The 15,237-nt window shown below is 39.6% G+C and overlaps 1 protein-coding gene across 5 annotated transcripts in view; it reads left to right on the top strand.

Moving 5' to 3' along the window:
* Positions 1-9,083, top strand: part of ZNF608 (zinc finger protein 608) — a 112,891-nt gene extending 103,808 nt beyond the window's left edge. For 3 of the 5 annotated variants that reach the window (XM_078004481.1, XM_078004484.1, XM_015140666.3), the window contains 5 exons: positions 1,357-1,774; positions 2,337-2,509; positions 4,612-4,765; positions 6,770-6,851; positions 8,084-9,083. In XM_078004481.1, coding sequence (XP_077860607.1) covers positions 1,357-1,774; positions 2,337-2,509; positions 4,612-4,765; positions 6,770-6,851; positions 8,084-8,090 — 834 coding nt within the window. In that variant the 3' untranslated portion in view covers positions 8,091-9,083. Of the gene's footprint in view, positions 1-1,356; positions 1,775-2,336; positions 2,510-4,611; positions 4,766-6,769; positions 6,852-7,161; positions 7,204-8,083 lie in introns of all 5 variants that reach the window. The other 2 variants (XM_015140667.3, XM_078004483.1) reach the window with 2 other exon arrangements.
* Positions 9,084-15,237: the final 6,154 nt, after the last annotated feature.

Genomic DNA, 15,237 nt, shown 5'->3' with positions numbered 1-15,237 from the left:
CTTCTAACTCTGAGATTCTGAGTCTCATCTCTAAAATATTTATTTTCCATTTTCAAATTTCTACTAGCATCTTCTTGGAAGATAATAATAACTGGGTCCCTGAATTCACATTTCCCATTAATCTTTTTAATAGAATTTGGGGCCCAGATTTCTTTCACTTGTGGTCAGAGATGCCTAGATTTCAGCCTTACTCTCTATGTTGAGTACCCCAAAACTCAGAGCTCAGTGCTGAATGTTTGTGAGGAGGGTGAGGAGGTTTGGGTGGCGGGCCTCAATAGCTGTCCCAGAGCCCCAGAGGTCAGTCAGCTTGAGAACACCTGAAAATTGGTTACCATGAAACCACAAATGTACTGGCACCTTCTGTCATGGTTCAGACATCCTGACCCACTGCAACCCTGTGAACATTAATTCTGGTATTTCCCAGCACTGCAAACCCCCACTCCCACCCTCACCCCCATGCTTAGATACTCCCTGGTGCATTAGAGCAAGAACCACCAGCCCCCACCACTGCCACCCACACACACATTTACTTAGGCACAACTTTGCATGTTCTCTGAGAACCTGAATCCCCAGTGGGCTTCTATCATGAATGGGATGGGGATCACAAAGGCCATTTAGGATTCTCAGTTTCCCCACTTCCAGAGGCAAAAATCAGGCTGTCACTTCACAGGGCTACAGAAGAATGATATAATTTTGGGGGTTTTATAGATGGCTTTGTTTTCCAATACAGAAGCCATAATGTGTGCTATTAATTTGAAATTTTGTTTTGATTAAGATGTTAGCACGTAATGAGAAGTGAGCCAATATATTAAGCCTCAGCTGCAGTAGATGAGGAAAATGTATTCGGAAACCAAGAGTTTTTCCTCCTAAGTGATGTTAATAGCTATAGCAATTACTTAAATTTACTATTATTAGCTTGAGTTGGAGTTTTTAACATTCTTTTTTACCTGTGCGAGATATTAAAAGGCAAATGAAGGTAGAATTAAATATGTCTGAGGATGTTATTTAGTGTTGAGGAATGACATTAAGGGCCCAGCTCTGAATTTCAGCAGACCCGAGTTGGAAGCCCAGCTCCACGACTGGGCAGCAGCATGACCTTGACGTTGCTTTGAACTTTAAACACTTGGTTTTGTCTTCTGTACAAGGGATCAATAATAACGCCTATCTGGGACATTATTACTTTGTAAGAGAAGGAGGTAAAACAATTAGCACAGTGTCTAGCACAGAAATAAATGTCAACTTAGTGTTAAAATTAAGAGTACTAGTCCTGTCATGATTATTAACAAGCTTTCTTTAAAATTGAAATTTTAAAACAAATCTGTTGGGTTTTTTTCTTTAAAAAAAAAAAAAAATCAGGATCCAGATTCAAGAACATGGCATCATTATGTATACCAGCCCAAATATCTGGATCAGCAAAAGTCAGAAGAACTTGATAGAGAGAAGAAATTAAAAGAGGATAGTCCAAGGAAAACTCCTAATAAAGAGAGTGGTGTGCCCAGCCTTCCTGTATCATTAACGAGCATTAAAGAGGAGCCCAAAGAGGCCAAGCGTCCTGATTCTCAATCAATGGAGGAGAGCAAGCTGAAAAATGATGATCGAAAGACTCCTGTGAACTGGAAGGACTCTCGGGGAACAAGAGTGGCTGTCTCCTCACCCATGAGTCAGCATCAGTCATACATACAGTACTTGCATGCTTATCCTTACCCACAGATGTACGACCCCAGCCATCCTGCATACCGGGCTGTTTCTCCCGTCCTAATGCACAGTTATCCTGGTACGTGTTGTCGGTTCTGACTATATTGGAGGGAAGAGGCGATGTTCAAATATTAGCTGTTAAAAACTCAAGATAAATTAGAAGCTTCAAGAGTGACATTTGTTTTGCTTGTTTTTATGCTGTTTAAAGTCCCAAAGATAAAACTGATTTAATGTAAGTTTTTTAAATGAAATGTCAGGAATCCTTAGCTATAGTTTCCATAGTCTCTGATGGTCTGCTATAGCTGTTAGGCTGACAGATACTTTATTGCCTATAAAAATATTCTAAGCACTTACTGTCATAATCATTATAGTTACTATTCCTTTCACTTAAGCAGACACGTAAATGTATGAAATGGCTGTAAGCTCAATTCTGTTTATAACCTCCCTTCATCAGGATGAATTAACTAGGAGAAGAAAACTGGAGAAGCTAGATACAGTTTAATGATGATGTAGCCCATTGTTAATGTAACCCCCTATTTTAAGATCTCTTTGACTCTTATTCCAAATTCATGTAACCCAAATTATTTTTTTTTTAAAGATATAGCCTGTAACTTGATGTGGCATTTGTTTTTTATCTGCAGGGGCCTATCTCTCTCCAGGATTTCATTATCCTGTTTATGGGAAGATGTCAGGGAGAGAAGAGACAGAGAAAGTCAATACCAGCCCTAGCATCAACACAAAAACAACCACTGAATCTAAAGCACTGGATTTGCTCCAGCAGCATGCTAACCAATACCGCAGCAAGTCTCCTGCTGTAAGCCTCCTTTTGTTGTTATTTAAAAGTACTGTGTTTTGGGGAGAAAGGGGAACAAGCTACAGAACAGTCTTGAAATATAAATGGTTTCGGAACCCAGCTGTGATTTCAGGATGCTGTTTTATCCTAATACATAAAGAATGGAGCGTTCAAAAGTAAGATGCTTTCACACATGAGAGAAAATTGTTAAAGCATGTATGGCAGTAGCTAGCTTTTCTGTTGCGAAATCTAGTATACCTTGCTTACCCAGGAGGATGGTTGTTAGGTGGGAATTTAAATTCATAGGAACCAACTTTTGGTGTAAAATATGTTTGATAAGTCATTGAGGAATTAGGTAACAGAGGAGTCTATTTTATATAATTTTTGTAAGTAAGCAGGTCAGAGGCTATAAACTGTTGACCTTTTGGGCAAATCAAGCTTTTCAAAAAGTGTTTTCTTGCGGGACAGCTTTTAAAAATCAGATATTTTACATACAAATTCAGATGACCTCTTTCTCTTAAGACAATAGAAAATCTGGGCCGGGAGTGAGCTACCGCCTGTAATCCTAGCACTTTGGGAGGCCGAGGTGGGCAGATCACTTGAGGTCAGGAATTCGAGACCAGCCTGGCCAATATGGTGAAACTCCATCTCTACTAAAAATACAAAAAGTAGCCTGGTGGTGGTGGGCACCTATAATCGAAGGTACTCAGGAGGCTGAGGCAGGAGACTCACTTGAGCCCGGGAGGCGGAGGTTGCAGTAAGCAGAGATTGTGCCACTGCACTCTAGCCTGGGTGACAGAGCAAGGCTCTGTCTCAAAAAAAAAAAAAAAAAGACAATAGAAAATCTTGTTCAAAATCACATGGCAGTAACTGATGGGAGCCAGTAGCCCCATCTGGGCAGTCTGTCCTGCTCCTCATCAATGTGCATGGATGTAAATAAAAGCTCCCCAACCTGCATCGCTTGTCTTTGTTATTAGCTTGACTTCTGGAGAGATTTGAGGTTTCTCCTACTTGAATTGACCCTCCATATTCACATCACCAGTGTTCATGGTTGGAGGTTCATCACGAGCAAAGCTGAGTGCCCATGACATGTAATAAGGCACAGATTTGAGCCTTGCACACTGTGAGGCTCATTTCCAAGAGTAAGTCATGTGGTTTAGGGGTGAAAGCTGTGTCTGCTGTTTTCTGGCCTTAACTCTTTGTCATGTCCCTTTAACTCTGCTGAATAATACAAATATTTGTCTGTGAAAGATGACTGTTCCCCAAAAAAGGTGACTGCTGTAGTCCTAGAGACTGTTGTGAAGAGAGACTAAACAAAAATAGGATAGTGCTTGGCTAGGAAAGAGTTTAAAGTAAATTAAAATAATAGTATCTGCAATGTGTATGAGTCTACCAGAAACTCTATAGAGAAACTAGAAAAGGTGATTTCGGAATCTTTCTGAGACCTTCTTCTTAGTACAAGGATTTCTTTTAAGTGAGAAGGATAACTTTAGTTAAAGGGTGGTTAGGTTCTAAAGGTAGAAAGTCATAGGAAATAAGCCATCATTACCCCAGACTATGGTTTGGGGAGATGGGAGCTTCTCTGTGAGAGTTCAAAAATTGAGAGCTTCAAAATGTGGGTGTAGGACAGTGATTTCTTGTGCTTTATATTGGCATATAACTTTAGGGCATGTTTTTTCAGTAGAACAAAATGTATACAGACATGTTTAAAATTGTGAGATAGGTTCTCTCCATAAAATACAAGTGTAATTAGAAAACTTGACCTTAAAGATATCTCCAAAACTACTTATTTTCTAAAAGTTGTTTATGGGAAGCAATTGGGTACATTCTTAACCTGCAATTATGAATGAATATAGAGAGAAGTCCTCTTATTTCCGTCATTTCAGGAAAACATTGGTGTCACTCGGTTTATTTTGGGTGGAGCAGTTCTTTTTGTGTTGGCTTAATTCCAACGAAAACTAATGCATGTTTTTTTGAAATTCTCTTTAGTTACTAAAGATTGTATCTTTATATTTACTTTTTAATCATTAACACAATATTGTCAAAGGGACGAAGGTGGTTTAGTACTCTTATAAGTTGATTTTCAGAGCGTGAAGGGGGAAAATTTCTCTTTTTTGTTGCAGCCTGTGGAAAAGGCTACAGCTGAGCGGGAACGGGAGGCGGAAAGGGAAAGGGATCGCCACTCCCCCTTCGGCCAGCGGCACCTGCACACGCATCACCACACCCACGTTGGCATGGGTTACCCGCTAATCCCGGGTCAATATGACCCTTTTCAAGGTCAGCAGCTCTGTCATTATTGTGTCTTTGTCCATTCTGCTTTGGAAAACAGTTGCTAAAATTGCATTTCACATCTTAAAAATATTGAGCTTTGAGTTCACATTAGCTCTCAGGAGGGTTTTTAACACTTATTTCCTAGTGACACAGCTAACGCTATTCCCTCATCTTTGTATTCTATTGAGGCATGAAATGGCTACCACTTAATAATTGTCACCAGTTGATGTTATCGGTGGCTTACTGTTATCTCACAGACTGAGGGTGGTGGCCAGTGTCTGGGGCACTGAATATAACAATCAGAAGATCAGATATCTACTTCAGGGAAATTGTAGAAAAAGGGAGGGATGGTGGGAGGCTTTGGTGAAATTACTTGTTCTGATTTCTACATGCCTTTTAAGTTGCTCTTTTCCCATGGAAATCATGGGAGTAATGTGATCAGGTTTAACACTTTGATAACCTCATTCAAGGGTTCTTCACAGCCCTTCACTGCTGCGACTTCACTAAATGGGAGAATTGAGAAAGAGAAACATGTTTTAAGCCATAGGATTGATATCAGGGAATCTTCACCTTGTGGTTCATTAGTTGAGCATGTATTATTTGTCCCATCTTTGTCATCTCATAGGGGGTGGGTGATGGCACCATCTTTACAATTTGCTAGAATACCCCAGATTGCATGGCTTTAAACAACAGGAATTTATTTTCTCACAGTTCTGGAGGCTGGAAGTTCAAGATCAGGGTTCCAGCACAGCCAGCCTCTGCTGAGGCCTGTCTTCCTGGTTTGTGTGCAGCTGCTGTCCTGCTGTGTGCTCATATGATCTCTTCTTTGTGCATGAGCTGGTGGGTGGGGAAGAGGCAGGGGGAGCCCTTGTGTGCTTTCTTATAAGGACACTAATCCTGCCCTGTTAGGGTCCCACCCATATGACCTCATTTAACCTTAATTACCCCCTTATAAGCCCCATCTCCGAATCTAATCACACTGTGGATTAGAGCTTCAACATTTTGAGGAGACATAATTTAGTCTATTGCACTTGCCAAGTTGCCTCTTATGCTGCTGTGTGAATAGAAAGTAAGATAATATGTTTGAAAGTGTTTCCAAAACTGGGAAGTGATATACAAATGTGAAGGGGTCATTTTTATTTATTCAAGTCTTTTTAGTTGGTGTCAACTAATAGTGTTTAAAGAGAGCTTTTCTATTTCTTAAACAAAATAGAGCTTTTCTATTTCTAGTCTAACACATTATACCTATATGTAAATAAAGTATATATGAGAAGAAAATAATTATCTCTTTTAAGATAATATTATTGTTATTGTACTGTCTTAAGTTACCTCTGGGAAAAGAAAATATATCCAAATAAAAGACATAGAAAGAGACAGTTATCTTCCCTAGGTTTGCATTTGTTTACTCTATTTTTCCCCAGGACTGTCTTCTATAGAATTTAAAAGAATTCTCTGTTAGGCAACATCATGCCATTTGGAGCTATTAAGTCTCTGACTGCTACCTTCGTCTTGCAGGGTGAAAGTGAAGAGCATTTCTAAGTTTGATTTACTGATTCTGTGTATCTTATGGGACGCATTGTGTTCAGTCACTGGGGAAAATGTTAAAGTGATAACAATTATTATGGAAGTATTGTATTCTAGGCAAATAGCATGCCGCTTCTGTAATTCACTGTGACTTTTGATTCCTGTTGTTACCTGGCATCTATTATTTCTCTTGAGCTTCCTATTCAGGAATGCATGCAAACCATTTAGCACCATGCAGAGCTGGAGAGATGGAATGCTGTATCTCCTTCGAATAGCTATTAAGAAAACTGCAGAATATTCAAGAAAGGATAGATAGCGGATAGACCACATGGTTTGTACCGTGTCCTTGCTGTATGAAAGAGTTCATGTGTGTGTTCAGGAGAGGACACCGTGCTGCTACTGGGTCTGTGGCCCTTCCCCACTGGGCCTGTATCTACTCTTATCCTTCTAAAGATCACAGACACTCTACATTTTTTTCCCCATTAGGCTTGACCTCTGCTGCCCTTGTTGCCTCACAGCAGGTGGCTGCCCAGGCATCTGCATCTGGAATGTTTCCTGGACAAAGAAGGTAAATATCCTCTACATTTTTAATTAGTTCTAGATAGAAATATCTTAATGGTTGGGAGGAAGTAAGTACAGGATTTTTAGGCCAAAAACTGAACTCCTTGGGTTTTATATCCTTGTAATGAATGTGTTTATTTATGCCAGTGTAAGTTGCTTCACATGCAACCTAAATTCCATGAGCCCCGTTCCATAAGGGTTACGTAGATTAGTAATTAACTGATTAGTTTTTTAGGCAGTTGAAATTTTCTTCGGTTATCCTTACAACATTGCTAAAATAATTCACCATGACTCCCTTTGTTTTATTATGTTTAAAGATAAAGTCGCAAATGGAGACATTTATTTTCATAATACTAAAGGTAATGTTTGTTCTTTGATATTTTAAATTATTCCCTAAGTTTTAAGAAGGAAAATGATTTAAAGGAATTAAATTGTTAGTATTATAAAATTAATATTTTTCACAATGCGTATCATTACTTTGTGTTTATTCACTTTCTCTGGAATTGAATTCTACATTTGAATGGAATTAAAATAAGTCTTATTAGTCTTATGGTTTTCAGGCTTACAGTGACAAATATTGACAGAGGCTGGGCATGATGACCCATGCCTGTAGTCCCAGCACTTTGGGAGGCTAAGGCGGGTGGATCACCTGAGGTCAGGAATTCCAGACCAGCCTGGCCAACATGGTGAAACCCCGTCTCTACTAAAAATACAAAAATTAGCTGGGCATGGTGGCGTGCGCCTGTAATTCCAGCTACTAGGGAGGCTGAGGCATGAGAATTGCTGGAACCCAGGAGGCGGAGGTTGCAGTGAGCCGAGATTACACCATTGCACTCCAGCCTGGGTGATGGAGTGAGACTCTGTCTCAAAATTTAAAAAAAAAAAAAAAAACCGTTGGCTGGGCACGGTGGCTCATGCCTGTAATTCCAGCACTTTGGGAGGCCAAGGCGGGCGGATCACCTGAGGTTGGGAGCTCGAGACCAGCCTGACCAACATGGAGAAACCCCCTCTCTACTAAAAACACAAAATTAGCCGGGCATGGTGGCACATGCCTGTAATCCCAGCCACTTGGGAGGCTGAGGCAGGAGAATCGCTTGAACCCAGGAGGTGGAGGTTGCCGTGAGCCAAGATCGAGCCATTGCACTCCAGCCTGGGCAACAAGAGCAAAACTCCGACTCAAAAAACAAACAAACAAAGTGTTGATAGAATCGTGTGCTAAGGTTTGCTTTTCTTTTGCAGAGAATAACAAGATTGGAAATGTACATTGTCATGTGACTGGATCACATGGGGAAGCGCTTTATACAGACATCAGTTCCATGGTGTTAATTTGAAATGCCTTAATGGCAGGCAAAAACCAGTCATTTCATTTTTGTAAATTACAGATTTTATCACAGAGTAACAAATGTTGCTGTAATTAAACTTCTGTTTTATATATATATACGTATACATATCTGTATATATACATATATATATATATAAAAATATAAATATATTCTTTACTTTTTGTATCAGTAACCAGGCTCGCACACACAGGGTCTGCTGCCACGTCGCAAACCACTCAGTAAAGGAAATTAAAAATGTATTTGTCATGTTGAAAAGTGTTAGCCACAAAAGGCTACTTACTTTCTTTTCCTTTTCCTTTAAAATTGTAAATAAATAATGTTATGTATCAGTGTGCCTGAACCTTGCATATCCTTCACATATTTCCCATAAGCCCCTCAGAAAGGCTAACTGTGATGATGACACTTTGGTACAATTTAGATGTCTATTTGGTGGCTCCTGTTAAAGACGCATCAGTGTAAAATGTTCCTGTAGTCACTGTTTGTACTTGTGTATTGTGGAAAAAGTACTTTTGGAAGGCATGGGGTTGCCAGTACCACAAAAACTGTGTTGTACATAATGTAAAGATTAAAATGGGGAAATAATGAGCATCTGTGAATAATGAGGTGTCATTTTTTGATAATCTTGAATGGCAAATAACCCAATAGCCTGCGTACCAGAGACATCTGTGATTGTTCTATTACTTGAATAGTTCTACAGTCTTTTTTTTTTTTTTTTTTAATGTTTACAATTATCCAGTTTTAGAGGAGAGAGACTTTAACGCCATTGCCTGGTTACTTGTTTTATGCTGTAATCTAGTTTATTTTATGTAAAATGTATATTGAATGCTTTCCTTTTTTATACCTGCCTTAAATAATTTGGCAATCAGAATTAAAAAGTTTTTTTTTTTTAAATAATGGCTTCTTGTCTGTCTCATGTTATTTTCTGCCTGATAGTCATTCTAATTTTCAAGAAAGGGTTTCTTAATATTATTAATATCCAATGCATAAGATACAGTAAACAGATATTAACTTCTCTTATAGGATACATAAGTATAACAACCAAATAGTGTATTTAATTCGGTGGATGTATTCCCATTTACAGGGTATTTACCCTAAACATGGAGTATGATATCACTGGAAATTAGTAGATACAGGTTTCTGTGGTATGGAATGATACTTCAAAGATGCAAATGTTATGACATGTGGATAATAGGGAAAATATGTAAAAAGTCATTTAGTTAGTTAGCTGTCATTACATTGATTTACTAGAATATTTTATGCCAAATTTTAACTGCCTCTTCTTTCCCTTCTTTGCTTCAAATAAACACTTACTGAGTGCCTGCTTTATCCCAAGCACTGCCCAGGGTTCTGGCATACTGCAGTAAATAAAGCAGACACAAATTCCTGTCTTCATGGAGCTTTCATTTTTTGGTGGTGGGATAAACGTATCATAAAATATCTGGTATATAAAGCATGTTAGATGGTTGATGAATGCAATGAAGAGAAACGAAGCATGGGAGTGGGGCATAGTGAATGTGTGCTGGAGTTTGTAACTGTAAACAGAGTGGCCACTAAAGAGATGAGGGAGGGGTCCATGCAGACATCTGGGGGAACATCACTGCAGTGACGTGGAAAAGCAAGTACTGAAGCCCCAAGGTGGGAGTATGCGTTGTATGTTTGGACTGGTTGATTTCAGTGCTTCATTCCAGCTGTACGTTTTTATTATTTTACTGTAATTGCTAATGACAGTGCTACCACGTGGTTTACTAAAAAGTTCTTTAAACTGACAGAATTTGTCTTGGTGTAATTTGGTTAGTTCTACGTAGAGGCCTTTGCGTCGCAAATGAATAGAATTTTGCAATCAAAAAGAAATGTTTCCCTTGATTTTGAAAGACCACCTTAACGTGTTGCCTTTGCTGCTTGACTTACACGTCTAGTCTATGTTCTTAATAGAGTTCAGGAGGAAGATATTTTTCTGTTAGTTTTCAGTTTTTCTTTTGAATTTCATCCAAGTTGTCATTTATAAGAACATTGTTTATGGTGTTTAATCCTACACATAAGAGTATTTCACATATTTTTCATCATTTTTAAGCTATCAAAGCTTTTTCATTTTTATACGACATCTTGATTCTCCTTGAAGACTTGAGGTAATTTGTTTTATACCAGTTAAGCAAGTATGTTTTCTCTGTTTAGAATATAGTTGGCATCTGTTGGTTGCCTACATGCTGATTCAGTTCTTGACCAACGCCTTAACTGTCAAAGCACAGAAGCAGAACTAAGGTCAACTTATATCTTCACCAGCTGAATTTTCATGTTCTTGTTGGTAGCTGGGTGATACTCTGGACTCCTGATGATTTTCTTGCTCTTAATAATATATATGGAAGTCAATCTTCCCTTTCAGTTGCAAAATGACTAGATGTATGTTTATTACATACCAGGCTTTTTAAAATCACTTCTAATTAGGTGGCTAAATAAATAGGTTATAAATAGCTGCATTGGACCATGTTTAACTCTGCTACTGTAATAAACAGGAATGCTGATAAATACAAAGAGATATATGACCAAAAGCACATTGCAATTTGAATAGGCTCTTCCCCTAGGCTTTTACTGGAACATTATTCATGACCGGTTTACATTAATCACTAAATGAAGTTTTGTTTCTTCCTCTTACTGTTACAGTGTTGTCTTTACTGATGACAATATGAATTGCCAAAGGCCAGGGCTTATTTATATTATGTGTGCCATTTCTCTGGCTGAGTATATAGTCAGTACCGAATGGTAAATTAAAGAGTCCCAAAAGACAAGCATACTTGGCTCCATTATATTACTATGATGAATCTGCCATTAATACGTTCTAATTGTTTTACTTTTATAGACATAAAATCAGTCCCTTTAGTGACTAATAATAGGGTTTATTGATTTTACTAAACATTACTCATTCCAGGCCTGCTCATATCAGCTTGTCCTGAACATATGCAAAAAGCCTGCAGTGCTGACACAGTGCAAATTAACTTCATGGAGAAATGGGAGTGAAGAGTTGTTTACAGCTGTGGTCCCGTTGAATACAGAATATTAAAAACCAGGTAATAGGCTCCGTATAGAACCATTCATTCCTAGATTACAATCTCAGATGGCTTTTTCATGGAAACTTGCCATTGCTGTTCAGCCCAGGTCATTAACACTTGCAGAGTAAAAAGTGTGGCCTTATACATTCACACTGGCTGTGACCCTGATTTAGTGTGGTTTCAGCCCAAGGGTCTGTGAGTAACCAGAATGAATGGCTCTGATTGATGCAGGATAAAAACAGCAGTTTAAATGATAATTACTGGTCATTTCATTCCTTCCCTGACTCTGAAAAAGAGACAAGACAGGCAAAGCCATTTATTATTGTTTTTGTCACTAACCACAGTCATCTTCTTGCAGTAGCCTGAGTCATAAATGTTGTTTACTTTCAGTTAACTTTAGAAGAGAAAACAAAGCAAAGCCCCCAGTCTGACTTTTCATTTTTCTTGACAAAATCACTCTTTTAAGCAAGGGGTGAGTTCTCAACCTTGGCACTATTGACATAGGAGACCAGATAATTCTTTGCTGTTCTGTGCATTGTAGTATATTTAGCAGTACCCCTGACCTCTACTCTGGAGATGCTAGTAGCAACCTCCCCAACAAATTGTGACAACCAACAGGTCGTATGAAATTTAGAACTCATGCCTAGGCCCTGCCCCACAGGTAGAGTGCTGAGTTCTATTGTTCTTTGTTGCTTTTAGAGATAGGAAAGCCATCGATGGTTCCTTGTAACTAGAATGTAAATAGAATGGGGATACTCATTCGACCAATGTGGATAAAGTTGGACCAGACCTCCACCTCTTTAAAAAGAAATGGATGACCCAGATTTTAACATAATAATCAGTAGTTCTTTTAGGTTGAAGATGAATTCAATTTTAAAACCACATCTGAGGGCCAGATTCATTTCACAGCATGTCAATTAGCAACGCTAGCCAACTAAAAATACATATTATTTCTTCTGGAATGAAGGCTGTCAGTGGAAAACCTGGAAAAAATGGATAAATCTTAATTGAGCTGCTGGGATGGAACTCAGATTTTCTTCACACAGGGAGAGGCATTTCTTTCATATACAGGAACAAACATTGAGAGATTCTCACATACACTATACATTTCAGTGAAGTTTTTTTTTTTTTTTTTTTCACTTAGACATTTGAAAATAAAATGAAAGGAAACATCAAAATCTGCAATATGGAGAAAGTTAAAGTATCTAGGGCTGTCAAGAGCACACGGCACGATAACACCCATGGACAAGTCTAGGTTTAGGTCTGATCAGACTGGCCTGACCCTTGGCCAGCTGTTGTCACGTCCCTGCCGGTAATACCTGGAATGGCAAGTAGTACAATGGAACAAAGCTTCTTTCCTGTGTCCATAACAGACGTGGCTAATCATTGCAGCGTTCTCTCCACCTGAATGTGTGTGAGACCTCTTAACTTCCTCAGTACAGCTTTCCCAGTAGCCCCTAAAAAACAGACCAAAGTTGACATGCAACACGAAGGCTGTTGGCCACCTCTGCAAGAAACTAAATTCTTATGGAACTAAATCATGACCCCTAGAACTTTCAAGGGTGTCACCCTCACACCCCCCAATTTCAGGCAAGGAGACTTAACATGGCACTATTCCTCCTTTCAACTATTGGAAACTTTGGAAGTTATTTATTTACCTTCAGTGTTTCAACCAACCGTGATTTCTTTAGTCAGAAAAGTTGGGGAACGAGAATTGTTACTTATTGACCCAAATTTCTACTGATTTATGGAAGTGTTATTTTTTTCTCTTTTACTTTCATACTATCATCACGTCTTCTTTGGCTCTCCTGCCACCCTCTTATAATGATCTTTGGTTAGCTAGAGTCCATCCAGATCATCCAGTATCATCTCCTTGTCTCAACGTCACCCAATTAGCAATTTTATTTCCATCTACAATCTTAATTCCACTTTGCCATATAACAACAAAATCACAGATTCTGGGGATTAGGACGTGGACATCTTTGGGGGCTACCACTCTGCCTGCCACATGCCACACCACCCAACACAAATTCCTTTCTGCCTGGGCAGTATTATTAACACAATAATAATAGTATAATAGTTCTACTGTATAATATAAAATATTACAACTGGTATAATGACCATCATCAAAATTATAGTATATTTGCTTTGCACTTCACATGTGACAACTCATTTAGTTCTCATAGCCACCCAATTACTTTAGAGCTGGAAAAACTGAGGCACCAAGCTAAAGTAATTTGCTCAAGTTCACACCACTATGTGAGTGACAGGACCGTAACCACTATGCTATACTGCTTCAGAGAAGGGATAATACACTCCCTAGGGAATCGACAAGATTTTCCTTTGCTAAAGTGCTTATTTCAGAGGGGCAAATAACGGTGTGCCTCTCCAAGCTGCTATGAGACAAAGCCCCTGTACAGCCTCTGCTGGAGCCAGGTGTCAGACCCTTGTTAAACTCCACATTTGAGGCCCAGGATCCTGAGAGCCTAGTGGCTCTTCAGTGCATTGCTGGCAGAGGTTGCTGAAAGGGTTACCTTTTTTTGTTTTCTCATTGCCATGGTGGCCCTTGCTTTTTCAATACTCTACCATAGGTATCTGATGACTAGAAGCTCAGAATACAGGAGCTGGGCTTCATGGGAACTGGTGCTTGGGTGTCAGAGGCTGGTGGGAAGGCTGATACTTTTGTGATTCTGGCAGAGACTATCATGGGCTCCTACAAAGGGTCATTCCAACGTTCTGACAAAGGGCCCCAAATTTGTACTTCTAATTATCTACAAATGATGTCATTCTTACTGTCTCGGGGGATTTTTGAAAATATTAGAAAGAAGGATGTTCAAACCTCAGCTGTAACTCTTTAAACATCTTCTCCTAACCAGATCCTTCTCCAGTGTATTTTGTGTGTACTGGGGGACAAGGGAATATGTGAAACTACTTGCAAGATATAAACATTTAAATTATAATTTCTGCAGTATTATATTGAAATTGCTTCTTTATTTCCATATGGTGAGAACCTCAAAAAATGAATGCCTAGAATTTTCTTGGCTTTTGTGAGGACTTTGCTCTAAATAGTATGTATTGGGGCAAAATTTCAGAAATTGAAAAATTCTTCCTAATAAGGGTGGCAGGGGCCAGTGAATGAAGGCATCCTGGCCCCCATTTGATCACTGGAGGTCACTGAACTAACTACAGGTCTGAAAGAGAAAGTAGTTCCATCTTCCTCATCACTCTTCAGAGAAGGTGGTCCAGCCACCCAACCTGTCCTTCTAGACCAGACGGGAATTTTCCAGGATGGGGGAAGGGGAGTGGAATCCCTAGCCTAGTGGGGATGACCTTTCAGCGTAATAACTATGGAGAGGGAGACTGTCTCTAGCAAGGCTGCTGTACAGCTGGATGTTTTCAGCTGCCTGTAACGGAAACCATGACTGAAACTGCCACCAACTACAAGGAAATGTGTTCTTTCCCCTAACACGAAGCCAAGAGCAGGGTGATCTCCAGACATCATCCTTCATGCTGCTGACTCTGCTCTGTGATACTCTTTGCTCAGTCTTCCTGGCCTTGTCCCCTGTGTTAGGGCCAAAGGAGTTCCAGATCTCTGTCTGGAGACATCAGTGTCCAGGGGAGAGAACTGTGTCTTCCTGTGTCTCTTAGGAGGGAAGAAACCTTCCTCAGACGCCTCTGGCAGGCATCCCTCCCATCTCCTTGGCCAGAACCAGGACACATGCTCACTCCTGAAACATCACCACAAGAGAATGGGATTGCCATGAGTTCCTCAGGCTAAGAAGGATGAGAATCTGCCCCTGAGTCATGCATGGGAGGAGTGGCTCATGGCTTAAGAACTAGGATTCTGTTGGAGAGAATGAAGAGGGGGATGAATATTTTGTTTTCTGAGGCATGAACCTTTCCTTGAGGCTAGTGAACCGTGGTAGATTCTCCTAGTGTCCTCTGGGTTCTCCTGAGGTGTAAGTCTGGGATGGGTGTGGATGGGAGGCAGACAGTTGTTTGCACT

Source organism: Macaca mulatta, chromosome 6 (genome assembly GCF_049350105.2).
Source record: "Macaca mulatta isolate MMU2019108-1 chromosome 6, T2T-MMU8v2.0, whole genome shotgun sequence".
Lineage (NCBI taxonomy): Eukaryota > Metazoa > Chordata > Mammalia > Primates > Cercopithecidae > Macaca > Macaca mulatta.
The sequence above is the reverse complement of the archived record's forward strand: the minus strand, read 5'-3'. Positions and strand labels throughout refer to the sequence as shown.